Source organism: Dreissena polymorpha, chromosome 13 (assembly GCF_020536995.1).
Source record: "Dreissena polymorpha isolate Duluth1 chromosome 13, UMN_Dpol_1.0, whole genome shotgun sequence".
Classification (NCBI taxonomy): Eukaryota; Metazoa; Mollusca; class Bivalvia; order Myida; family Dreissenidae; genus Dreissena; species Dreissena polymorpha.
In genome coordinates, this window is record NC_068367.1 from 15,310,991 (window position 1) to 15,338,984 (window position 27,994).

Genomic DNA, 27,994 nt, shown 5'->3' on the forward strand with positions numbered 1-27,994 from the left:
GGGAATAAAATATTTAAAAAAAAGACGATTTTCCGATTTTATTTTTTTTCCCATTTTCCAAAAATTAGGGTCGGCGGTTTTGTAAACCAAGAAATATAAAAGTCGTGGCCTAATATACTTTCAAGCTCAACCCAGCAATTAAATAAAAAAGATTATTAATTATAAATATGCAATAATATTTCTGTCTGAGGTAAAAAAACAAACAAACTTGTATAACCGGTACTTTTCAGTCTTCTTCTGCGTTTCACAGATGATACTTTTGACCCAGAGCAGGCTGCCACAATAGGTATGTTGTCAGTAACAAGTGTACAGAGACCTGCATGTTTGTTTTCTATATTGTTGTGAAACAATGACCAACAAGTATACAAGTTTAGAAATTACCATGGTATTCTTTATGAATCAGTAAATAACTTGATATCTGTTACAAGTAATTAAAGTTATTTTAGCTGAAAAAGGTTTGTGTGAGCAGAAAAGTGACATTATTGTATTATTTTACTCAAAATGTTTTGGATAATATTATGTTGTGAAATCTTACAGTTTAATAATTTTTAGGTGTTGATTTCAAAGTGAAAACACTTACAGTTGATGGGAACAAAACGAAACTCGCCATATGGGTAAATATAGTATTTTTATGTTTTTATGCTCCCCCCAAAAAATTTGGGGGGGGAGCATATAGTCGCCGCTTTGTCAGTCGGTCTGTGTGTCAGTCAGTCCGTGCACAATTTTTGTCCAGGCTATTTCTCAGCAATTAATGACCGGAATTCAATGAAACTTTATGGGAAGCTTCACTACCAAGAGGAGTTGTGCATATTATCAGCCACTTCTGGTCAGATGATTTTTCACAGAGTTATGGCCCTTTGAAATTTTTTATAAAAACTTCTTGTCCCCCAACATCTGTGCCCTCAAGACGTTTCCTTTTATCTGAATAATATATAGTGCAATATTGTGACAAAAAAAACCTTTGGGGAGCATCACCCGTCTCCGACTGTTTCTTGTTTATTATTTGTTCCCCTGATTTAAATCAAAACTGTAAGAAATGCTAAATGTGTTATTGTTTTGAGTATGAAATTAAATTAAAGTGCTGATCCACATATAATGCGTTTTTAATTGAATTATGTTTGGTAACTACGGTAACAAAATTCATTTATTAGTCCCCTACCGGTTTCACCGGAGGGGACTTATGGTTTTCGCTCTGTGCGTCTGTGAGTCTGTCACACTTTTCTGGATCCTGCGATAATTTTAAAAGTTCTTAATATTTTTTCATGAAACTTGGAATATGGATAGATGGCAATATGGACATTATGCACGTCATTTCATTTTGTTCCTACGTCTAAAATTCTGGTTGCTATGGCAACAAATAGACTAGAAATACTGCTGAAAATGCTGGTTTTCTGGATTCTGCGATAACTTAAAAAGTTCTTAATATTTTTTCACGAAACTTGGAACATGGATAGATGGCAATATATACATTATGCACGTCATTTCATTTTGTTCCTACGTCAAAAATTATGGTTGCTATGGCAACAATTTTAATTTTTTTTTAATCTGAATATGTTGGAATTTCTGACAATGGTGGAGCGGGTAGGGGACTTATATTGCTTGACAATAGTCTTGTTTTACTTAGCTCAAGAAGGTTCATTCACCAGCATAAATGATGTTTGGCTTAAGAAAATTAATAGCCAATTAATTAAGACTTGAATAGTGTTGAGTTTGGCCAAAACTTGAACTTAAAACACACTTTAACCACAGGTGTTGGTGCCACGCGCCCAACACGGTCACCTGTGACTTTGAAAGGTTAAAAAGTATACAGTTGTTGTAAGGAAAATATCAGCAACTGTCGTATAGCCTTAAAAGTACAGTTATTTGTCACCACAATTGGCAAACACTGATGTATCTGATTATTATTAAATTTTGACTAGTCAAAACTAAATGGACTGTTTGACAGATTTCGACTTAAAAATTTTTTGCCAGCTAGAATGAATGATCTCCATTATTGTTAGGAGTTGTCTTGTAAAAACATATGTATACTTTACACAGTTTTTGTTGGAGGTTGATCTGTAAAGGTGTGCTAATAAATCCAATAGCAATTGGTAAATGGATTGTTTTAGGACACTGCAGGTCAAGAGAGGTTCAGGACTCTGACTCCCAGTTACTATAGAGGGGCACAAGGGGTCATACTAGGTAAGCATTTTTTAGAGTCAAGACAGGGCGGCACAAATGGTCATACTAGGCAAGCATTTTTTTTAGGGTTATGGCAGGGCGGCACAAATCTTACTAGTTAAGCCTTTTTTGAGGGTCACTACATGGGGCACAAAAGGTCATACTAGGGTAAGCTTTTTTATAGGGTCACTAAAGGGGGCACAAGGGATCATACACGGGTAAGCCTTTTTTGAGGGTCACTACAGGGGGCACAAGGGGTCATACTCGGTAAGCCTTTTTAAAGGGTTACTTAAGGGGGCACAAGGGGTCATACTCGGTAAGCCTTTTTGAGGGTCACTACAGGGGGCACAAGGGGTCATATGAGGGTAAGCTTTTTTATAGGGTCACTAAAAGGGGCACAAGGGATCATACTAGGGTGAGCATTTATGGAGGGTTTTTCTAGTTTTCTAATTTCTGTCAATTGAAAGACTGCTATATTTGCCCTTCATTCAAAATTTGCCAATCTTTGTTGAGTATCTGTGGAAATGATATCTAGGCCAACTTCAATAATCATTCAATAAATTTAAAGATAGTTGAGGGCAGGATTTGAAATACTGGTATTTAAAATAAGTCTTTAAGCAGTTTTACTCTCTAACAACCTTTAGTTGATCATTTTGATCTTACACTTTAATAACGTAAAAAATTATATTTTATCTCAAGTTTTTAAACTTTGGTGCATAATTGTTTTACAAGCTAAGCAGCACTTGTAAGATCCTGTTGTGTAATATTTGTTTTTACCAGATCATGTTTAAATCAAAGTACTGACAGTACTGGTGTGACAATGCTTTTGAAGACGATTGATATATAAGCATCTATTTAAGTTTGTCTACATCACCACAATTGTGTATGTGGGTACGAAAATTTTGGGTACAAAAATTATACCAACAAAAAGTTGGGTACGAAAAAAGATTTGGTTACGAAAAAAAATGTGGGTACGAAAAAAAAATTGTGTTAGAAAAAAAAATTGATTGCGAGCAAAAATTTGGAAACGCAAAAAAAATGGGTACAAAAAAAATGGGTACGAAAAATGTAGGGTACGAAAAACAAAAGAGTTACGGGGAAGTAGTACCCGTGGGGATCTTGATCCATTCAGCGAAACTGGGAGGCGGGTTACATTTTCAATCAAATATAACATGAAATATCTTTAAAAAGATATTCAACGTGTATTTTCTGTACCACTTATCTTAAAAAAAACGTTCTGTTACAGCAAAACGTTTGTGGGTTATCAGGGGTGGCGAAATCAAATGTCCGAGTTGCCCGAGTCGTACATTTGCTTGTCTGGGCAACTGACTTTTTTCAATTAAGTTTTCCGTGGACAACAAGTTTTTTAAAAGTCGCGTCCAGGTATACAAAAATACAATGTATTAAAGCCGTAATTAAGTTTTACAAAACCGGATGTTGACACGCGATTACATTGTCAGTGCTATTTGCGGAGCAATCAAGCTAAAATACGTGCACTTTCCTGCACAGCGATCTCCCTTATTCTATATGAGACCGGGAGCATGCCGCATTTTCAACATTCGGCCCGACTGTTAGACAGTGTACAGACTGGTTTCTTTATTTTTACAATCAGACGGAAATAAAAAGTATCAATCTAAGATAATCAAAACACGGTCTACCTTGTTATTTAAGACGACTTTAATGGTAAAGATGAAACTTTTTTTTAATCTTCAACAACGGAGCAGAAACCCGAAGCTTTGAGCAGCCCACCTCCCAAAAAACTAAGAAAGATTATGATAAAAAAATATGATCTAAGTAAACGCACCAGAACTTTTCAAGAAACTTGGCTAACCGATTTTCAATGGTTACCAGTTTATATAATCAAATTGCTACCAGTAGCGGAGCCTCAGTCTGATGAGGTCCACATATTGGACTAGTTTAATTTGTTAAGATTACAATGTACTTATGTTCAGCACATGTTTTAATAACACTAGCTTCGCAAGATTTAAAGTTTGAGAAAGTCTATATATTGTTTATAATATACTGCTATAATGAATGTACCATTGAAATACAATTATAAACAAAACAAGCAAATCATACTCATTTTGATATATTCCACATTATTTAACATTAATCAATAAATGCGTTTATAATTTATATAAACATTAACGGACAAGTGTAGTTCAGCAACGGGCAAGTTAAATTTCCTAAATGGTTGTCTGTGGACAAGTATAGTTTTTTTAGATTTCGCCACCCCTGGTTATAACATTACGTTTCAGCATATAAATTCAAATCTTGACATGCTCTTTAATTACACCATGCTCTTTGATTTGACATGTATATCATACCAAACTTTATATTTCGTTGTTTCCTTTCATTAGTTAATGATGCTATGTGTACGGACGTGATATCACATGCCCATGATTATTGTTTTTTCTCTTATTCAATAAGCTTAGGCATGTCTTGTCTTGTCGTGGATTTTCCTCCCTTTGGCATGGGAGCACTCCCCTGTAGAGGATGAGTTTTCCGTTCATTCACTCATAATGTTCAACTTTTTTAAGCGTAACGATAACTAGTGCGCATAACCAGACTAGTATTTACAAATACAACGAAACGCGGTCGGCCATCAATTAAGTTAACTAGGTCTAGTACAAAGTATCGAAAACGAAACGCGAGAGGACCATTACAATTATATTAATTTAATCAGAAGTATATTACATACAATTGGGATACCCATTATTTGCTACTTATTATTTGAGCTCTGTGCATCATGAGTCTTTCGCAGTAGGCTTGGGACCATCTTTCTATGTCTGTCTCTTGCTTTCGTGACAATATGACGCTGTCCTCTAGCGATGAATGGGTACAGTCAAGAATAATCTGAATTAGCATATCAAATCTTGTGTGATGGTTGTGAATTTGTTGTCATCGGATAGGATTGCTTTCAATCGTTTGAAGTTTTCTCCTCTCTTTGCATGTTTGTTCGTTAAGTACGGCAATCATTTCATGATGATTCCCGAAGTAGGTATGAGCACATAGTCATAAGGGCACTTGAATACATGAGTTCGTCCATGAACACATGGTAAGGTTAACTAAATCTCCGCAATATGACCTAATATGTGTTTAAAACAGCAAACAATATCCAACAAACGAATGAATTATCAAACATAGTATGTGCACTGATGTTGCTCTGTAATTTCTGTTTGAAAGTTTATTAAATATGCAAAATAAGAAAGCACGCGTAAGAGCGAGTTTCACAGATGTGTTACGGCTATTATGCTGTTTATATGCCATAGTCGCTACAACGTTTACAAATGGCAGGTTCGAAATAATTCGTTTTCTTAACACTCATGAACGCGTTGAAAGTTAATTATACATGTTTTAATTCGCAATTTATTTACTGAATCACGACAAATGTCAAATACAATACAGAAATTGCATAGTTGTTTTATTGATCTATAAACATATAATGGATTGAATATAACTGATTTAAAATTTATGTTTTTAAACTACTATTAAATCTTTTTTCCAGAATATGCTGTCCTATTTATAGCTGACATTCCTATACCTTTATCAATGATAATCAGCGAGGTATGCCAGTTAGTAAAAAAATCTAGCTATCTCAATCGGACTGGCTCGGTCTTTTACATAGGTCGCCATTGTGAAGAATTTTTTCATGGTATGATAACTTAGACGAGCTGCTTCGCAGCCTCGTCAAAAAAGGGTATGAAACCAAGTTTTCAACGAAGTTGACAATCATAAGTATTATATTTGGGATTGGCTGCAATGTGTTGGAGTGGCATCATACATGTGGTGTCCAGTTGATACCTTAGAAGCTAACATAGGCCAATGGTGATGAAACTTATATAGTTCTTGCATTAAGGAGCTGTCTCTGTACATACAAAAAGAAAATTTTTATGCCCCCGAAGGACAGCATATAGTGATTGGACTGTCTGTCCTTCGGTCACACTTTATGTTTGGGTTTCTCAAATTTCTCATAACGTCTATGTCCCTTGAGATTTAACCTTCATATTTGGTATGCATGTCTATATGGACAAGGCCTTTCCATATGCATAAAAATTTTGACCCCTGCGACCTTGACCTTAGGGTCCGCGTTTAGCTTTCAAAATCTGCGTTTAGGCTTCGAAAAATGCTCATTTCTTCTATGTCCCTTGAGATATAACCTTCATATTTGGTATGCATGTGTATATAGACAAGGCCTTTTCATACGCACAAAAATCGTGACCCCTGTGACCTTGACCTTGAACTCAGGGTCTGTGTTTAGGTTTCAAAATCTGCGTTTAGGTTTCTCAAAATGCTCATAACTTCTATGTCCCTTGAGATATAACCTTCATATTTGGTATGCATGTGTTAATGGACAAGACTTTTCCATACGCACACAAATTTGACCCCTGTGACCTTGACCTTTAACTAAGGGTCCGCGTTAAGGTTTCAAAATCTGCGTTTAGGTTTCGAAAAATGCTCATAACTTCTATGTCCCTTGAGATATAACCTCCATATTTGGTATGCATGTGTAAATGGACAAGGCCTTTCCATACGCACAACAATTTTAACCCCTGTGACCTTGACCTTGAACTAAGCGTTTAGGTTTTGAAATCTGCGTTTAGGTTTCAAAAAATGCTCATAATTTCTATCAAAGCGTTTATAGGGGGCATATGTCATCCTATGGTGACAGCTCTTGTTCACTGGAAGTTTTAGGTAGGTAGCTTACATGAAGACCTTTGTGAAAATTGCTGTTGGGTCAAGGTCACTGTAACTAAAAAAGAAAAACACAAAAGAATGTGGTTTCTCAATAAACTAAGTTTGATTTGACTCATCTTAATGAAAACTAGCATAGAACAAGCTCAGTATTGGAGTTATGATGGATATATTGTGGTTTGTGTGCTTACATGTAAACCCATCGTGGGCATCCATTTGGGATCAGTTTTGTCAAGATCAAGCTCATTGTTTATAAATATAGAACAAGTGTTTCCACTCTATATATCAGTTAGCTTACATGCAAATCTATGTTTGGATTTCTAAATAAATTATATTAAAGAACACCTAAAATACTGATAACCTGGTTTTGTGGCAATGCGATGTCATTTTTAGCTTTTCTATTTTTTGAAAAAAAAAAATGAGCTATTGTCATCACCTTGGCGTCGGCGTCCGGTTAAGTTTTGCGTTTAGGTCCACTTTTCTCATAAAGTATCAATGCTATTGCATTCAAACTAGGTACACTTACTTACTATCATGAGGGGACTGGGCAGGCAAAGTTAGATAACTCTGGCTTGCATTTTGACAGAATTATGTGCCCTTTTTATACTTAGAAAATTGAAAATGTTGGTTAAGTTTTGTGTTTAGGGTCCATTTTATTCCTTAAGTATCAAAGCTATTGCTTTCATACTTGCAACACTTACTAACTATTATAAGGGGACTGTGCAGGCAAAGTTATGTAACTCTGACTGGCATTTTGACAGAATTATGTGCCCTTTTTATACTTAGAAATTGAAAATTTGGTTAAGTTTTGTGTTTAGGTCCACTTTTTTCCTAAAGTATTAAAGCTATTGCTTTCATACTTGCAACACTTACTAACTATCGTAAGGGGACTGTGCAGGCAAAGTTATGTAACTCTGACTGGCATTTTGACGGTATTATGGGCCCTTTATACTGGAAAATTTGGTTACGTTTTGTGTTTTGGTCCACTTTACCCCTAAAGTATCATAGATATTGCTTTCATACTTGGAACACTCGCAAGCTATCATAAGGGGACTTTAAAGGACAAGTTGCATAACTCTGGTTGTCATTTTTACGGAATAATGGCCCTTTTTTGACTTAGTAACTTTGAATATATGGTTACATTTTGTGTTTAGATCCACTTTACTTCTAAAGTATCAAGGCTATTGCTTTTAAATTTCAAATACTTTCATGCTATCATGAGGGTACTGTACCTGGCAAGTTGAATTTTACCTTGACCTTTGAATGACCTTGACTCTCAAGGTCAAATTATAAAATTTGCTAAAATTGCCATAACTTCTTTATTATGCCCCCCTTCGTAGAAGAGGGGGTATATTGCATTGCACATGTCGGTCGGTCGGTCGGTCCGTCCACCAGGTGGTTGTCAGATGATAACTCAAGAACGCTTGGGCCTAGGATCATGAAACTTCATATGTACATTGATCATGACTCGCAGATGACCCCTATGGATTTTGAGGTCACTAGGTCAAAGGTCAATCTCACGGTGACCCGAAATAGTAAAATGGTTTTTGAATGATAACTCAAGAATGCATACTCGGCCAACAGGGCAAACTCTGAACAATATTACTGAAGCAACTGGTCTGTAATCCTAAATCTATAATTATCAGTCCAATGAAACATCATCCTTTGAGTAAAATACAGTGGATCAGTAAAAATATTATCAGAATATGAGATTTTTTGTATATTTTGTATATTAAATATTGTGTTAATGTTTAATTTTGTTGATTAATATAAATATAAGCAGGACAGGGGAGGTAATACACTATTATATCTTTCTTATATACAGGGGAAACAAATGCAATAAGTTTAAATTTCATGTTTAATGAATAGAGGATATCCCCCCCCCCCATTTTTTTTTAAACATCATGTAATAAATTACCCCACCCCACATTTAACCCCCTTCTCACCCCCAACCCCCTCTCACCCTCCCCTACCCCCCACCCCCCTACCCCCCCACCCCCCTACCCCCCACCCACCCCCCATTTTTTAAACATCTAATAAATAACCCGACCTTAATACCCCCCTCTCACTCCCCCCTACCCCATCTACCCCCCCACCCCCATTTTTTTTAACATCTAATAAATTAACACACCCCACATTATACCCCCCTCTCAATCCCCCCTACCCCACCACCCCCCACCCCCCCCCCCCCAATTTTTTTTTAACCATCTCATAAATTACCCCACCCCACATTATTACCCCCTCTCACCCCCCTACCCCCCACCCCCCCCCCCCACCCCCCCAATTTTTTTTTTTTTTTAAACATCTTATAAATTACCACACCCCACATTATACCCCCCTTTCACCCCCCCTACCTCCCACCCCCCTACCTCCCCACCCCCCCTACCCCCCACCCCCCCACCCCCCCAATTTTTGTTATGCCCCCCTTCGAAGAAGAGGGGGTATATTGCTTTGCTCATGTCGATAGGTCGGTCGGTACGTCTGTCCACCAGATGTCGGTCGGTACGTCCGTCCACCAGGTGGTTGTCATACGATAACTCAAGAACGCTTGGGCCTAGGATCATGAAACTTCATAGGTACATTGATCATGACTCGCAGATGACCCCTATTGATTTTGAGGTCACTAGGTCAAAGGTCAAGGTCACGGTGACCCGAAATAGTAAAATGGTTTCCGGATGATAACTCAAGAACGCTTATGGCTAGGATCATGAAACTTCATAGGTACATTGATCATGACTGGCAGATGACCCCTATTGATTTTCAGGTCACTAGGTCAAAGGTCAAGGTCACGGTGACCCGAAATAGTAAAATGGTTTCCGGATGATAACTCAAGAACGCTTATGGCTAGGATCATGAAACTTCATAGATACATTGATCATGACTTGCAGATGACCCCTATTGATTTTCAGGTCACTAGGTCAAAGGTCAGGGTCACAGTGACAAAAAACATATTCACACAATGGCTGTCACTACAACGGAGAGCCCATATGGGGGGCATGCATGTTTTACAAACAGCCCTTGTTTAAATTCAAAGCGGCGTTCTCAAGAAGCTGAACATTTTGAGTGGTGGAAGTTCAAGGTCAAGGTCATCCTTTAAGGTCAAAGGTAAAAAAAAAATTATAAAATTTTAAAGGGACGTTCTCATGAAGCTGCACATTTTGAGTGGTGGAAGTTCAAGGTCAAGGTCATCCTTCAAGGTCAAAGGTAAAAAAACAACATCAAAGCGGCATTATCATGAAGCTGCACATTTAGAGTTGTGGAAGTTTAAGGTCAAGGTCATCCTTCAAGGTCAAACAAAATAAAAAATTTCAAAGCGGCGTTCTCATGAAGCTGCACATTTTGAGTGGTGGAATTTCAAGGTCAAAGTCATTTTACAAGGTCAAGGTCATCTGTCAAGGTCAAAGGTAAACAAAAATAATTTCAAAGCATCTTTATCATGAAGCTGCACATTTTGCATGGTGGATGTTCAAGGTCAAGGTCATCCTTCAAGGTCAAGGTCATCCTTCAAGGTCAAAGGTCAAAAAAATAATATTTCAAAGCCCGTTCTCATAAAGCTGCACATTTCTAGTGGTTGAAGTTCAAGGTCAAGGTCATCCTTCTAGGTCAAAGGTAAAAAAAAACAAAAAACATTTTTTCAAAGCAGCGCAATAGGGGGCATTGTGACAAACACATCTCTTGTTTTTTTCAAACATGGTTAAAAAACACAAATATTTATTTTTATTATTTTATTTTTGAAAAACCGTCAGACCATCCCACCCAAGAATCCCCCCTCCCTAAAAAAAAAAATTTTTTGCAGTTTTTTTGCATTTTTATGAAATAGTAAAATGGTTTTTGAATGATAATTCAAGAATGCAAACGCGGCCAACAGGGCACACTCTGAACAATATTACTAAAGCAACTGGTCTGTAATCCTAAATCTATAATTATCAGTCCAATGAAACCTCATCCTTTAAGTAAAATACAGTGGATCAATAAAAATATAATCAGAATATGAGATTTTTTGTATATTTTGTATATTAAATATTGTGTTAATGTTTAATTTTGTTGATTAATATAAATATAAGCAGGACAGGGGAGGTAATACACTACAGGGGAAACAAATGCAATAAATTTAAATTTATTGTTACAGATTTGCCTCCCTTGTAATATATTTAAATTTTACCAAATGTAAGGCTAACAGCATTTTTGTAATGCATACTACTACTACTACTACTACTACTACTACTGCTGCTGCTGCTGCTGCTGCTGCTGCTGCTGCTACTACTACTACTACTACTTCTACTACTACTACTACTACTACTACTACTACTACTACTTCTACTACTACTACTACTACTACTACTACTACTACTACTACTACTACTACTACTACTACTACTTCTACTACTACTACTACTACTACTACTACTCTACTACTACTACTACTACTACTACTACTACTACTACTACTACTACTACTACTACTACTACTACTACCACTTCTACTACTACTACTACTACTACTACTACTACTACTACTACTACTACTACTTCTACTACTACTACTACTACTACCACTTCTACTACTACTACTACTATTTCTTCTGCTACCACCACCTACTACTACTACTACTCTATTACTACTACTACTACTACTACTACTACTACTACTACTACTACTACTACTACTACTACTACTACTTCTACTACTACTACTACTACTACTACTACTACTACTACTACTACTACTACTACTACTACTACTACTTCTACTACTACTACTTCTACTACTACTACTGCTACTACTACTACTACTACTACTACTCTACTACTACTACTACTACTACTACTACTACTACTACTACTACTACTATTTCTTCTGCTACCACCACCACCAACCACCACCACCATTCACAGTGACAAAAAACGTATTCACACAATGGCTGCTACTACAACTTATAGCCCATATAGGGGGGCCTGCATGTTTTACAAACAGCCCTTGTTTTTTTTAAAACATCTTATAAGTTACCACACCCACATTATACCCCCCTACCCCCCACCCCCCTACCCCCCCCCCACCCCCCCCAAACATATTTTTTTAAACATATAATAAATTACCCCACCCCACATTATTATCCCCTCTCACCTCCCCACCCCCCCTACCCCCCCCCCAAAACTACCCTACCCCCCCCCCCTACCCCCCCACCCCCCCAATTTTTTTTTTAACATCTTATAAATTACCACACCCCACATTATACCCCCCTCTCACCCCCCGAACCCCACCCCCATACCCCCCCCCCCACCCCCCATTTTTTTTTTAAACATCTTATAAATTACCACACCCCACATTATACCCCCCTCTCACCCCCCCCTACCCCCTCACCCCCCTACCCCCCACCCCCTCTCACCCCCCACCCCCCCTCTCACCCCCACCCCCCACCCCCACCCAAAACAATTTTTTTTTTAACTTATAAATTACCACACCCCACATTATACCCCCCTCTCACTCCCCCCTTGATTATGACTGGCAGATGACCCCTATTGATTTTCAGGTCACTAGGTCAAAGGTCTAGGTCACAGTGACTCGAAATAGTACAATGGTTTCCGGATGATAACTTACATTAGGTCAAAGGTCAAGGTCACAGTGACAAAAAACCTATTCACACAATGGCTGCCACTACAACTGACAGCCCATATGGAGGGCATGCATGTTTTACAAACAGCCCTTGTTGGAAGATAATGTAATAAATGACCACACACCCCACAATATACAACCCTCTCCAGTCCACCCCTCCCTCATTTGTGATTGAAATTGAGATAGGTCCCTACACCTTTAAAAAGAAAAAAAGATGAGCGGCCTGCACCCGCAAGGCGGTGCTCTTGTTTTCAATGTCACACTCTTATTGAGTGACCTTTGACATTATGGAATGCAACATTTACATAATGTTTTTTAGCCTTACAGTGTAATACTATAAATGGCGACATTTCTACAAAATTAAAGTCAGGAAAAGACTTTGGAATCATATTTTAAAGATATCAATTGTATTATATATTTATGAATTAAAACATTTAACATATGTATTTGTACAGGTATTAGTCTTTGCAAAAACCTTGTACAAATTTTATGAAATATTTTATTATTGGATGAAATAAAATTCAATCTTGTTTACAATTATTTTAGTGTATGATGTATGTAGTAAAAGCTCGTTCAGCAAACTTGAGGTCTGGCTAAATGAACTGGAGACATTCTCAACAAAACACGATCTCATCAAAATGCTGGTTGGAAACAAAATTGACCAGGTAAGTTACCCCATAACATTATTTTGTCATTGTGTTTCATTTTGGATTTAGGTGATATAATTTTACTGTTTAATTGAATTTTTTTTTCTTTCAACAGTTAATTATTTCCATACTGAGTTCATTTGTTGTGTATATGCATAGGAAATATTTTGACACTCTACATGTAATCCTGTGAAAAGTAATAAAAACAAAGTTCGACATTAAGGCACGTCCGACAGACATTGTCTTGTTAGATCGGTGGTCGGGCTAGCTTGTCCGACTGGTCTTACATAAACAAATCTACACTGATTCATACAACTATAACTAACTGCTGTAAAAACCTTTTTTTCTAAAAATATGTAAAATTACTCTCGTATCTTTTACTTACATCAGAACAAAACTAGCATATAGAAATAAACGCGGAGCATTCACATGATTCATCGCTATTTTTAGACACGAAGGGGGGCTTCCCGCAGAAATTTCTTTTTAGCTCACCTGATTGCTCAGGTGAGCTTTTGTGACGGGTCTTTGTCCGTCGTATGTCCATCCGTCGGTCGGTTTACATTTGCTGGTAAACACTAGAGGCCAAATTTCTTGTCCCATCTTCATGAAACTTGGTCAGAAGCTTTGTCCCAATGAAATCTCGGCCGAGTTCGAAACTGGGTTAGGCCCGGTCAAAATCTAGGTCACTAGGTCAAAAAAAAGAAAAACCTTGTAAACACTGTAGAAGTCACATTTCATGTCCAATCTTCATGTAACTTTGTCAAAATGTTTGTCTCAATGATATCTTGGTTGAGTTCAAAAGTGGTTCCAATCCGTTGAAAAACATGGCCCCCAGTGGGCGGGGCAGTTTTCCTTATTTGGCCATAGAGAAACCTTGTAAACACTCTAGAAGTCACAATTTTTGCCCAATCATCATGAAAGTTGGTCAAAATATTTGTTTAATTGATGTCTCAGACGAGTTCGAAAATGGTCGAGATCGGTGTAAAAACATGGCCGCCAGTGGGCAGGGCATATTTCTCTATATGTATATATTGGCAGTTTTCCCTATTTGGCTATAGAGAAACCTAGTAAACGCTCTAAAGTCACAAATTTTGCCCAATCATCATGAAAGTTAGTCAAAACATTGGTTTTATTGATATCTCGGACGAGTTTGAAAATGGATGTGATCGGTGAATAAACATGGCCGCCTATGGGTGGGGCCTTTTTCTCTATATGTATATAATGAAAACATGTGAACACAGCAAAAGTCACATTTTTGGCCCAATTTTCATGAAATTTGCTTAGAACATTTGTTTCCTTGATACAAGAGTTGAGTTCAAAAATGGTTCCGGTCAGTTGAATAACATGGCTGCTGGGAGGGGCGCAGTTTTCTCATTATGCCCCCACCCCTTTCGAAGAAGAGGGGGTATATTGTTTTGCTCATGTCGGTCCGTCCTTCCACCAGATGGTTTCCGGATGATAACTCAAGAGCTCTTATGCCAAGGATCATGAAACTTCATAGGTACATTGATAATGACTCGCAGATGACCCCTATTGATTTTCAGGTCACTAGGTCAAAGGTCAAGGTCACGATGACCCGAAATTCAAATTGTTATGGATGATAACTCAAGAACACTTATGCCTAGGATCATGAAACTTCATAGATACATTGATCATGACTCACAGATGACCCCTATTGATTTTCAGGTCACTAGGTCAAAGGTCAAGGTCACGCTGACCCAAAGCAGTAAAATGGTTTCCGGATGATAACTCAAGAACGCTTAGGCCTAGGATCATGAATTTCATAGATACATTGATCATGACTTGCAGATAACCCCTATTGGTTTTCAGGTCACTAGGCCAAAGGTCAAGGTCACGATGACCTGAAAGAGTAAAATGGTTTCCGGATGATAACTCAAGAATGCTTAGGCCTAGGATCATGAAACTCCATAGGTACATTGATCATGACGCGCAGATGACCCCTATTTATTTTCAGGTCACTTGGTCAAAGGTCAAGGTCACGATGACCCGAAATAGAAAAATGGTTTCCGGATGATAACTCAAGAACGCTTAGGCCTAGGATCATGAAACTTCATAGGTACATTGATCATGACTCATAGATGACCCCTATTGATTTTCAGGTCACTAGGTCAAAGGTCAAGGTCACAGTGACCCAAAATAGTTAAATGGTTTCCAGGTAATAACTCAAGAAAGCTTATGCCTCGGATCATGAAACCTCATTGGTACATTGATCATGACTCGCAGATGACCCCCATTGATTTTCAGGTCACTAGGTCAAAGGTCAAGGTCACAGTGACCTGAAATAGTAAAATGGTTTCTTGAGGATAACTCAAGAACGCTTATGCCTAGTATCATGAAACTTCATAGGTACAATGATCATGACTCGCAGATGACCCCTATTGATTTTCAGGTTACTAGGTGAAAGGTCAAGGTCACAGTTACCTGAAATAGTAAAATGGTTTCTGGATGATAACTCAAGAACGCTTATGCCTAGGTTCATGAAACTTCATAGGTATATTAAACATGACTCGCAGATGACCCCTATTGATTATCAGGTCACTAGGTCAAAGGTCAAGGTCACAGTGCCAAAAAAAGTATTCACACAATGGCTGTCAAGGTCACGGTGACTCAACTTAGAAAAATGGTTTCCGAATGATAACTCAAGAATGCTTACGTCTAGGATCATGAAACTTCATAGGCACATTGATCATGACACCCAGATGAAATAATGATGAAACTTGACCAGGATGTTTGTCTGGACAATATCTAGGTCAAGTTTGACATTTGGTAAAGATTGAATGAACCTAGTCCTCTCAGGTGAGCAAAATAGGGCCATCGTGGCCCTCTTGTTTTCATTGGTCAAGTTGTCATGAATATTAATGATTTTCTGCAGTGTCGTAAAACTTTACAGCATGTTTTTACCACTTCTATGGAAAATCGGTATTGTCAATGTAAACATTTTGGCGTAGCAGACAAGAGAATGTAATTTAAAGAATGACTTTGTTCAAGGTCGGATTTTCGTCCGACAAATCAGTTAATAAAGAAGAATCCAACGGTAAAACTGACAGGAAACGTAAATATTAAGAAAAACGAAAACGTAAATTTGATCCTAAATGGAAAATTGAGTTCCAATGGCTTGAATTTGACGAAGAAAAGCAAAAACTGTTTACTCTAGGCATCAAAATAACTTTTTGGTGTTCCCTGATTATTTACTGATAAATCTTGATTAAACAGTTACATGACACAATTGTGTTTTTTTGCTGTGTCATTTATGGTCTAGTAGACATCAGATTCGGGCAAGTACATTTTAAGAGAAGCTGGTCCGATAGTCTTGCTGTAAAAAAAGTTAATGTCGAACCCTGTCATGACAGTTTCTTTTTGCCTCAAATTTCAAAACTCAAAAATTTAGCAAGCTCAGTTGCAAAGTAATTATAAATAAGCATTTGAAGATACCACAAAAAACCTAACGGGTTATATAGGTACCAGTAAGCTGTAAAAACATAAAATATTGCATATAGCATTATGTTTATTTTCCTCCCGTTGTTATGAGTTTTTATGCTCCCCCTAAATTTTTGGGGGGAGCATATAGTCGCTGCTTCGTCTGTCCATGGGTGTGTCCATCCGTCCGTGCACAATTTTAGTCCGGGCTATTTCTCAGCAATTAATGACCAGAATTCAATTAAACTTTATGAGAAGCTTCACTACCAAGAGGAGATGTGCATATTATCAGCCGGTTCTGGTTGGATGATTTTTCACAGAGTTATGGCCCTTCGAAATTTTCCATTAACTGTACATATAGTGCAATTCTTGTTGGGGCTATTTCTCAGCAACTTATGACCGGAATTCAATGAAACTTTCTGGGAATCTTCACTACCAAGAGGAGATGTGCATATTATTAGCCGGTTCTCGTCGGATGATTTGTCAAAGAGTTATGGCCCTTTGAAATTTTCCATTGTACATACTGTGCAATTCTTGTCCGAACTATTTCTCGGCAGCTTATTACGGGAATTCAATGAAGCTTTATGGGAAGCTTAACTACCTTGAGGAGATGCGCATGTTATTAGTGGGTTCTGGTTAGATTATTTATTTAGAGAGTTATGACCCTTTGAAATTTTAAAGTTGCATAATCATCCATCGTATTATTATGTCCAAAGTTATGCCCCTCAAGACGTTTCCTTTTATCAGAATATATAGTGCAATATTGTGACAAAAAAAACTTTGGGGAGCATCACCCGTCTCAGATGGTTTCTTGTTTTGCATTGTCAGTGTTTGTTTTTTTTTCAATATTAAACAAATAAAATGTGAAAATGATGGGATATATTGAGAACCAGGTATGTTTTGAATATAATAGATTAATAATTGTTATTGTTGTGCAAGAAAACCTGACCACTCTAAGGCTCATAGTTTTGTAAGCCTCACTGAATTAACTTATCTGTGTTGAGCAATGCCTATATATTCTTCATGTTGTTTCAAAGCCTTACATAGGTAGATGTGGTTGCCTGTTTCAACTAGGTAAATGTGTCACATGTGCTTAAGCCATACACCTTGCCTCTGACTTTGAAATGAAATATATGTTAATCAATACATATACATGTAGATTCAATTTAAAAGTGTGCAAAATTGTCAATAAATCTATATCCTTGTTAGCAAGTAATTTATTATTTTTCAAACAGTACCGCTTTTAAAACTGCAAGTAGGATTTCTAGATGTATAAGTCCATTCATTTTGACAAACGCGATTATTTTTAAGTTTTAAATAGCAAAAAAGATGGATTTCTACCTCGTAACCACCAGATATATTCTAATTGGCATAGATAAAATTAAATCTATAGCCTAGTTACAGTAGCAAGTAATTTATTATTTTTCAAACGGTACTACTTTTTAAAACTGAAAGTAGGATTTCTTGACGTATACGTCCAGTTTGAAAAACATGATTTTTTTTAAGTTTTAAAGCGCAAAAAAATACGGATTTATGCCTTGTTTCCACCAGAGATATTCTAATTGGCATAGATAAAATATAATTCTTATTTTTACTTAAATTTACTATGCCAAATAAGGTTTGTGGCTTTAAAGTTTCTGTTTCTATGGTTACATACAGCTCTAGTTGACCACAGCCATCTGGCTATATGATTATTTTACTATCTGCTTCCATTTTAGCAGAATCAGAATGTAAGTGCAACATTCCTTTAATAGTTACTTTTATCACTGGTCTGTTATTTACAGGTATCTTGAATCTATCCTTATACTTCCATCTAAAAACTTAAGCATTCTGTGTACCTACAAAGTAACGCTTTAAACTGCTATGATTTTTACAATGATATTGGTGTGAAAATGTTGTTATAGCAATATATAATTGAGCCTTTGAAAAAGTTTGTGTAGTGAGTTAAGCCACACACATATTACAAAATTTAGACAATAGTGAAAATATTGCAGGGATAATTTAACATTCTTTATAATCAGCCCCTACGTATTACCTTTTCCTTGCATACATGCACACTTCCACTTTGTACATGTACTTGGTAAATATTAGCCCTCTTTAAGTTATCTCAATGCCCAGATAATTATTATGGTACATCCAACATTTTGTAGAATACCGGTATTTACCTTATTTGAAGTAATTTTCTTTTCAACAAATACCCTGTCATCCTTATGTGCACAATTTGGACCTCACCTGACCTAACACAAAAAGGAATAAAATATCTAATAATGCTCATCTCCAAAGAATCCCATTATGCTGTACAATCTCCCATCTCTGCCACCTTTCCCCCAAAGGTGAAAAAACACTGATTGTTTGTTTTTTGTCTTTAACATTCGCCTTGGGAACACTTTGTAGGACACATTTATTTTCAATTTTCATGAAACTTGGTCAGAGGAAGGTGATGCAGTTTCCCTGGTATGACTTGATGAAAAATATGTGTACAAGACTTAGAATTATTGTCTAATTTAAAAACCTTCAATCAGAAACCATCTTGACTGCGTAATTTAAACATTGGTCTGAACATTAACTCCAATATTATCTTGGCAAAGATAACATCGGTATCATAAGACCGAAAATAACCTGATTGGAAATCATATTTATTGCTCAAACATCTTAAAAGCAGATCAAGTCAATTAAGTGTGTTTCTTGAAAGTGCCCTTTGGTCTTTGGGGATATTGTTTGATAATTGCTACTTGCATGAGCCCACTCATGCTCAACCTGACTTTTAGCCATATTGATCTACAGGTAATAAAAGCGACATATTGTATGATTTTTTACTAGTCATTATAGTTGCTTGATGATATTTATAGAAATCAGTCAGTCACATGCAATGAATCTTTTCATTTTCGTCACTATATGTGACACATGCATAATATGTCTAAATGCATGATTGCATGTGCATGTTTATATAATAGTCACTTATTTGGTGAAAACTTTATCATACTTGGAAAAGCTAACAAAAACACATGTGTGCCAAGACAATTTAAACATTTAAATTTTACTACTCATATTACAGGGCAATCGGATAACTTTTCTTAGAAATCCCTAAAATCATTTATAGGAACTGTTAAGGAATTGCCCTTAAATCATTCCTTACTCTGCCTTTTTAGCTTGTACCATTAAGTCAGATGGGTTTCATCTGATTATCACTAAAATGGATAGCTGTTGTTTTTTTCTTATTCAAAATTGATTCCCTTTTAACTTAGGGAATTTTACTAGTTTGTTAAGTAAAATTGATACATGATCTGGGGAAAACGGTCTTTATACAGGTGCTGAAAGTTGCGTCAAAGATAAGTCTGTGTAGTCCGCACAGGCTTATCATGGACGACACTTTCCGGTTATTTTTCTTTTTAAGTAAGCCTCTCCATAGCAAACATCCAGTTATGGCTGAATGTGTCATCCCTGATTAGCCTGTGTGGACTGCACAGGCTAATCTGGGACAACACTTTTCGCACATGCATGTAGCCCTTGTTTTCCCAGAGAGAAGCTCAATCATTATTTTCCTTGTCCAATCCATCAACAGGCCAGACGGGAGGTGAGTAAAGAGGATGGATTGAAGTTTGCTAGGAAGCACCAGATGTTGTTCATTGAGGCCAGTGCGAAAACTAAAGAAGGGGTGCAGTGTGCCTTCGAGGAGCTAGTGGAAAAAGTAAGCATGTAGGGGCATATCCATCATTAGGTTGGCACTGACTAAAACGGATTTTAATGTATTTCAATAAAGAGTTGTTCCAAATAAGCCTGGGCAGACAATACGCACAGGCATTAAACCCTTTTTTCTGCGAGGGAGGCTCATATTAAGGTTTATTTTTACAGAACAGCTAAAATGTGCAGAGCAGAATTAAGACATCATTTAACTTTTTTCATGGACACTTTTGATGGTCTTCTTGTTTTTCAGGGGTTTTTTAACCAGGTTTTCCGAAGGAAAAAACTGGTTATTAGATTGGCGAATGCGGGCGGGCTGGCTGGCTGGCGGGCTGGCTGGCTGGCGGGCTGGCGGAATAAGCTTGTCCGGGCCATAACTATGTCGTTCATTGTCAGATTTTAAAATCATTTGGCACATTTGTTCACCATCATTGGACGGTGTGTCGCGCGTAATAATTACGTCGATATCTCCAAGGTCAAGGTCACACTTTGAGTTCAAAGGTCAAAAATGGCCATAAATGAGCTTGTCCGAGCCATAACTATGTCGTTCATCGTCAGATTTTAAAATCATTTGGCACATTTGTTCACCATCATTGGACGGTGTGTCGCGCGAAATAATTACGTCGATATCTCCAAGGTCAAGGTCACACTTTGAGTTCAAAGGTCAAAAATGGCCATAAATGAGCTTGTCCTGGCCATAACTATGTCATTCATTGTGAGATTTTAAAATCATTTGGCACATTTGTTCACCATCATTGGACGGTGTGTCCCACGAAAGAATCACGTCAATATCTCCAATGTCAAGGTCGCCACGACTAAAAATAGATTTAAAAAAAAAAAAAAAACTTACAAAGGGGGTTAATTTTTTTTGGTCATTTCAAAAGTTCAGTTTGAGTTTTCTCCCTTTATCAGATTTTTTTTTCACAATGAAAACCTGGTTTTGTGACAATTTTGTCCCTTGTTGTTTTTGTTTTTTCAAAAATTCCACAGAAAGAATAAACAGTAATGGGATTATTTATATAGAATACCAGGTGCATGTAACAAAACAGATAAGTTTATTTTGCTTGGTAAATGTAATATATAAGTTCCTTTGCTTGGTTTGCAAAACAAAGGCTCATGGTTTTGGTTTTATAAGCCTGGCTTAATATACTTATCTGTATTCAATCCTAACCTAGTATTCTCTATACATAATACAGCAGTATTAATTAATGTTGTATCAGTTTGTAATCAGGGATGGTAAAATCATTAATACCCCCTTGTCCCCGCTCATGTGCCAAAAAAGTCAAACTCTACTTTATTACATGTATAACTGTCAGGGTAAGCGAAAGCGAAAAAAATAAATAAATGGTTTTGATTTAATCTGATGTGAACATACTGGAAAACTAAACTGGAGATAATGGAATCATATAAACACACATTTTAAGTGATGTCTGTACTATGAATATTTTTATGAATGATCAGGGGTATATTGTTTTTGGCCGGCGCCCATATATGTGTGCGTGTGTCCGTCAACAATTTGTTTGTGTAGACAATAGAGGTCACAGTTTTCATCCAATCTTTATGAAATTTGGTAAGAAAGTTTATCTTGATAAAATCTGGGTTGGGATTGTATTTTGGTTATCCCGGGTCAAAAACTAGGTCACGTGGTCAAAACTAGGTCACATAATAGGTCAAATAATAGAAAAACCTAGTGTAGACAATCGAGGTCGCAGTTTTCATCCAATCTTTATGAAATTTGGTCTGAATGTTTATCTTGATGAAATCTGGGTTGGGATTGTATTTGGGTCATCTGGAGTCAAAAACTAGGTCAAATAATAGAAAAACCTTGTGTAGACAGTAGAGGTCACAGTTTTCATCCAATCTTTATGAAATTTGGTCAGAATGTTTATCTTGATGAAATCTGGGTTGGGATTGTATTTGGGTCACCTGGGGTAAAAAAACTAGGTCACTAGGTCAAAAACAAGGTAAAAAAGTAGAAAAACCTTGTGTAGACAGTTGAGGTCACAGTTTTCATCCAATCTTTATGAAATTTGGTCAGAATGTTTATCTTGATAAAATCTGGGTTGGGATTGTATTTGGGTCATCTGGGGTCAAAAACTAGGTCAAAAACTAGGTCAAGTAATAGAAAAACCTTGTGTAGACAATAGAGGTCGCAGTTTTCATCCAATCTTTATGAAATTTGGTCAGAATGTTTATCTTGATGAAATCTGGGTTGGGATTGTATTTCGGTCATCTGGGGTCAAAAACTAGGTCACTAGGTCAAATAATAGAAAAACCTTGTATAGACAATAGAGGTCACAGTTTTCATCCAATCTTTATAAAATTTGGTCATAATGTTTATCTTGATGAAATCTGGGTTGGGATTGTATTTGGGTCATCTGGTGTCAAAAACTAGGTCACTAAGTCAAATAATAAAAAAACCTTGTGTAGACAATAGAGGTCACAGTTTTCATCCAATCTTTATCAAATTTGATCAGAATGTTTATCTTGATGAAATCTGGGTTGGGATTGTATTTGGGTCACCTGGGGTCAAAAACTAGGTCACTTGGTCAAATAATAGTAAAACCTTGTGTAGACAATAGAGGTCACAGTTTTCATCTAATCTTTATGAAATTTGGTCACAATGTTTATCTTGATGAAAACTGGGTTGGGATTGTATTCGGTTAGTCAGGTGAGCGATTTAGGGCCATCATGGCCCTCTTGTTTACTTTTTGTTGTTATGTTCCAGATAATACAAACACCTGGCCTATGGGAGACAGACACTAAAAAAGGTGGTGTGGATTTCTATAAAGGCGGAACTCAAGGGGGTGGGGCATGTGGTGGATATTGCGTAATAGGATGATCTGTGTCAGTGGATGTTTGCCAAACTGAGGACAAGCTGTTGTGAGAAACTTCTTAAGAAGATTGTGCATGAATCTTTGCATATGTGGTAGATATAATAAACTGATTACGCTGGTTTTCAGTCAAATTTTAATGGAAGTAATAAAGAGAATGTTTGTGAATTGAAAATATATAAAGCTGCACAGAAAATATTTGATAGGGGAAAAATCAAGTTTACCAGTATTTTGACCCTAAAAACCCCATACATATTACATAAAAAAGATGAAATTAAACAGAAATTATTCTGCATGAACAAACATTACTGGACTGGTTATTATTTTATTCTTCACTGTATATGATATGTACAAAACAAAGAGTTAAGCATCCATCATTTCACATCAAATGATATGTACAGAATCAACATTTAAGGTCATTCAAGGCATTGAAAACACTTCATGTAATATGCTGTGATTGTGTATTAAACCAATTTCTGTCTAATGAAGGACTTGGTAATAATAATCCAGTTTGGAAAAAAAAGTTATGTACAGTTTACATGCTTATGGCTGTTCTGAGTCCAATGTACGGTAGACCTTTATGATTATAACAGTTCAGATTATCTTTCAAGATATAGGTTGAGTAAAAAAATAAGTTTTGTTTGTATATGAAATGCCTCAAAATTTCAAAAGCTATTAGTGAATCCATTTTACAGTTTACACTTTGTATTACTTTTTTTAAATTGTAAACTTCTCTGAATAACACAACAGTAAATTTAAATTTATATGTGGACGCTTTATTGTCTTGTTGTTTAAGTGTTGTTTCAGTGCTCAACCTAAGATTTGAAAAAGGCAAGGTTCTATTTTGTCAAAAAGAACTTCAGAGTTCTTAGTCTTATTATCCCTCTGGCTTATTTTCAATACATACATGTAGCATATGTTATGTTTATATTAGCCTTGTTCAGGGAAAACAGGGCTAAATTAATGTGCTTAATGTGTGGTCTCAGATCAGCCTATGAAGTCTACACAGGCTAATCTGATACAACAAATTGCACTTGTATGGTATTTTCTTTTAAAGGCAGCTTAGCCTTTTCTTAGGGAAAATTCTGTTTAAGCAGAAAGGGTAGTCCCTGATTAGCCAGTGTCGACTGCATCGACTTATCTGGGATGTCACTTTTGGCACATTCATTAGCCCTGTTTTCGCAGAGAACGACTCGTACATGTAGCATGTGTTATTTATATGTATGGTTATTTCATATTACATGTATTTTTATTTCAAATATTGTTTCTGTAAATAATAAAACTAGTGGAAATGTAATGAAGCTGCAAATGCAATATCTGTCTAATAATGTGATCAGGTAAAAAGATGATGGGGTGGGTTGGGGCAGGATGGGACTTAGGGGAGGCAGGGTTCTGCAATCTGCCATCACTGTCTAGGTGGAGAACTTTTAAAAGGTGGATGGTATAGTTGTGTGTCAATAATAGATGTGTATAACATGAACTTGAAGTTATAGAGCTATTGTTTTGACTTCTTAAGGTCCATTGTTTACTGAATAATAATCTAGAATTTTCAATTTTTTTATTATGATGTTCACATTTTGATTTTCATTAATATTGTAAGTGGTTGTTCTCTGATTAAATCATTTTGCATTTCAAGTTTTAATTTGTTCGCCAATATTTTTTCCAGTGAGTTTCAAAGAGAATGATTTATAGCCTGACCAATAGTTATCAAATTCATCTGTTTTATTTAGTGTAAAATCACTGGCAATTTTACATTTGCTAGTATACATTTTGTACGTGTTTAATGTTCACATATATTTCCTGAATTTACAGAGCTCTTGATTAGGATTGAGGAAATTAATCGCTCTTTATAATATATATATAGAGAGAAAGAGAGGCATATACATTATATAGAGAGAAAGAGAGGCATACACATGTGTGCTATTGTATAGATATATAGAGAGAAAGAGAGGCATATACATGTATGCTATTGTATAGATATATAGAGAGAAAGAGAGACATATACATGTGTGCTATTGTATAGATTTTGTTTAATATTGTTAATATTAGAATGTACCATAATAGACTATATATATTATATTTTTAACCAGGTTTTCTAAAGGTAAAAACTGGTTATTAGATTGGCGAATGTCGGCGGGCTGGCGGGCGGAACAAGCTTGTCAGGGCCATAACTTTGTCGTTCATCGTTAGATTTTAAAATCATTTGGCAAATTTGTTCACCATCATGGGACGGTGTGTCACGCAAAAGAATTACATCAATATCTGGAAGGTCAAGGTCACACTTTTCAAAGATAATAAATGGCCATAAATAAGCTTGTCTGGGCAATAACTATGTCATTCATTGTGAGATTTTAAAATCATTTGGCACATTTGTTCACCATTATTGGACGGTGTGTCGTGCGAAAGAATTACGTCAATAACTCCAAGGTCAAGGTCACACTTTGAGTTCAAAGGTCAAAAATGGCCATAAATGAGCTTGTCTGGGCCATAACTATGTCATTTATTGTGAGATTTTAAAAATTTGGTACATTTGTTCACAATCATTGGACGATGTGTCATGCAAAAGAATTATGTCGATAACTCCAAGGTCTAGGTCACACTTGGAGTTCAAAAGTAAAAAAATTGCCATAAATTTTGACGGCATGTCATGTGAAAGAATTCAAGAGTTCAAAGATCGAAATGGCCATAATGATAATGGCATTATAATTCTTAAAAATCGCAATAAATTTGATTCTTTTGTTTTGTGAAGACAGAATGCAGAATAGTCTGTGTCATTGCGGCACGTGGGGGTATACGTCACGTTTGTGACAAAGCTCTAGTTGGACAGTGTGTCGCGCGAAAGAATTACGTCAACATCTCCAAGGTCAAGGACGCCACAACTAAAAATAGATTTTGAAACAACTATGTAACTATGAACAATCAGTAACAATGCACATTTTGATTTTGAGTTGTCTCTCTTTATCAGACTTTTTATTCCCCCGATAGGGTGGCATATAGCAGTTGAACTGTCCGTCAGTATGTCAGTTTGTGTGTATGTCAGTCTGTTCGTCCGTCCGAAAGAAACACTTTAACATTGGCCATAACTTTTGCATTATTGAAGATAGAAACTTGATATTTGGCATGCATGTGTATCTCATGAAGCTTCACATTTTGAGTGATGGAAGGTCAAGGTCATCCTTCAAGGTCAAAGGTCACCAAAAATAAAAACATTTTCAAAGCGGCGTTCTCATGAAGCTGCACATTTTGGATGATGGAAGTTCAAGGTCAAGGTCATCCTTCAAGGTCAAAGGTCAAAACAAAACAAACAAAAATTTTATTATTTCAAAGGGGCTCAATAGGGGGCATTGTGTTTCTGACGAACACATCTCTTTTTTTTCTAATTGAAATAATGGTCAATTTTACACAAGGGGGTTAACAATACACATTTTAAATTGTCTCCCTTTATCAGACTTTTTTCAACTGAAAACCTGGTTTTGTGACAATTTTGTCCCTTGTTAATTAAATAAAAAGCTTTGTTTCATCTTACTGTAGATACTGTAAAGAAAAGTTATTGTCTTAAACTTGCCATTACTAAATCACCTAAGATATGGCAGGTAATGATCTATAGCCCTGCCTTGCAATTAGCAAGTTCTCAAGTACAATACTGAACACTGCTCTTTTACACAGCTCACTATTGAGACAATGCTGGCTTAATTTTGGATATTTCCCAACAGAGAAAAAACAGTTCCATTCTGCCTCTTGCAAAAATGTCCATTAGTGGGATAATATTATGTTTATTGGAAATTTGGTATGCAGAATAAGCGAAAGGTTGTGCATAATGGACTTTTTGTGCATTGTAATTGATATGCACAATAGATTAAATGTCAGTATGTATTTACCATTTTATTTGCATAGTTACGCCCTTATCAAGAGATTACTTGATGTAATTATAAAATAATAGAAAGATAACATGCTCTTTCTTTGTTAACTTAATTATGTTAACTTAATCAATGTTTAATTTGAAGCTTTGCAATGCTCTTGATTGTAAATTAATTTTAAATAGTATGTAGTTAATGTCAATATGGATCTTAACTGGTGTAAATAGTAGAATTAGACAGCTTTGTAGCCAACTGTGTTGTTAAAGGAAATAGTCTTGGCTCTGGCTGACATGAAGCATACTTAGTGTTGTTCATTGTTATCCTTTTTTGTGATTTCATGAAATCGTGTTACACTTACTAGCTGTGTACTTATGAATGCTGCCAATGAATACTGCTTAGGAGCATTTATGTTTGTTAGAGTAAGTTAGTACATGTTAAGTAAGAAAATATTGAATCCTGTGTGCATTTTAATTTCATATAAAAAACACAAAACATCCATATGAGACAAAATATATATATAAATATATAACTATTTTAAGGCAATGGGTTAATAAAACAATTAATTGCCATTATATTTGGTTGTTAAATAAATGAATATTCAGTAATAAAAGTAGAGAAAAGTTAATATATTTGTTTTATATATGTAAAAATTAGGGGAAAAGGTGTGAATAGTATTAGGTATCTAGAAGATATTTTTGAACTGATGATTAAAAGAAGGGCAAGAAATGCATTCATTTCATTTGGATTACATTCTTGAGGAAATATCGCAAAGAAAATGATAAATGATATGTTGTTTGTAAAGTCTTAACATGTTGGCACTATTTAACAGTTATGATACATTTTAATATGAAGTAACGATGTTGTAAAACTAAGATCTATATGTTGGCACTTGTAATAACGATTTGAATAGTATGTATAATGTAATGTTTGTTGCTGAGACAACAAAAGTATGATATTTATTTTTGTCATCTTATTTGTAACTATACATATATTGGTGATGAATATGTTATGCTTATGAGAATGATTTGTTAATGCAATAAAAGTCATACATTTAGTAGTGTGTGTTGT

At 36.2% G+C, this 27,994-nt stretch overlaps 1 protein-coding gene across 1 annotated transcript; it reads left to right on the forward strand.

Moving 5' to 3' along the window:
• Nucleotides 1-228: 228 nt before the first annotated feature.
• Nucleotides 229-27,980, forward strand: LOC127855976 (ras-related protein Rab-18A-like; the record flags this gene model as incomplete). The annotated part of the gene is made up of 6 exons (XM_052391911.1): nt 229-286; nt 553-614; nt 2,109-2,181; nt 13,016-13,134; nt 20,117-20,242; nt 22,964-27,980. Coding segments are annotated over 6 exons (552 nt in total), but the record flags the coding sequence as incomplete, so codon positions are not given.
• Between the last annotated feature and the right edge of the window lie 14 nt (nt 27,981-27,994).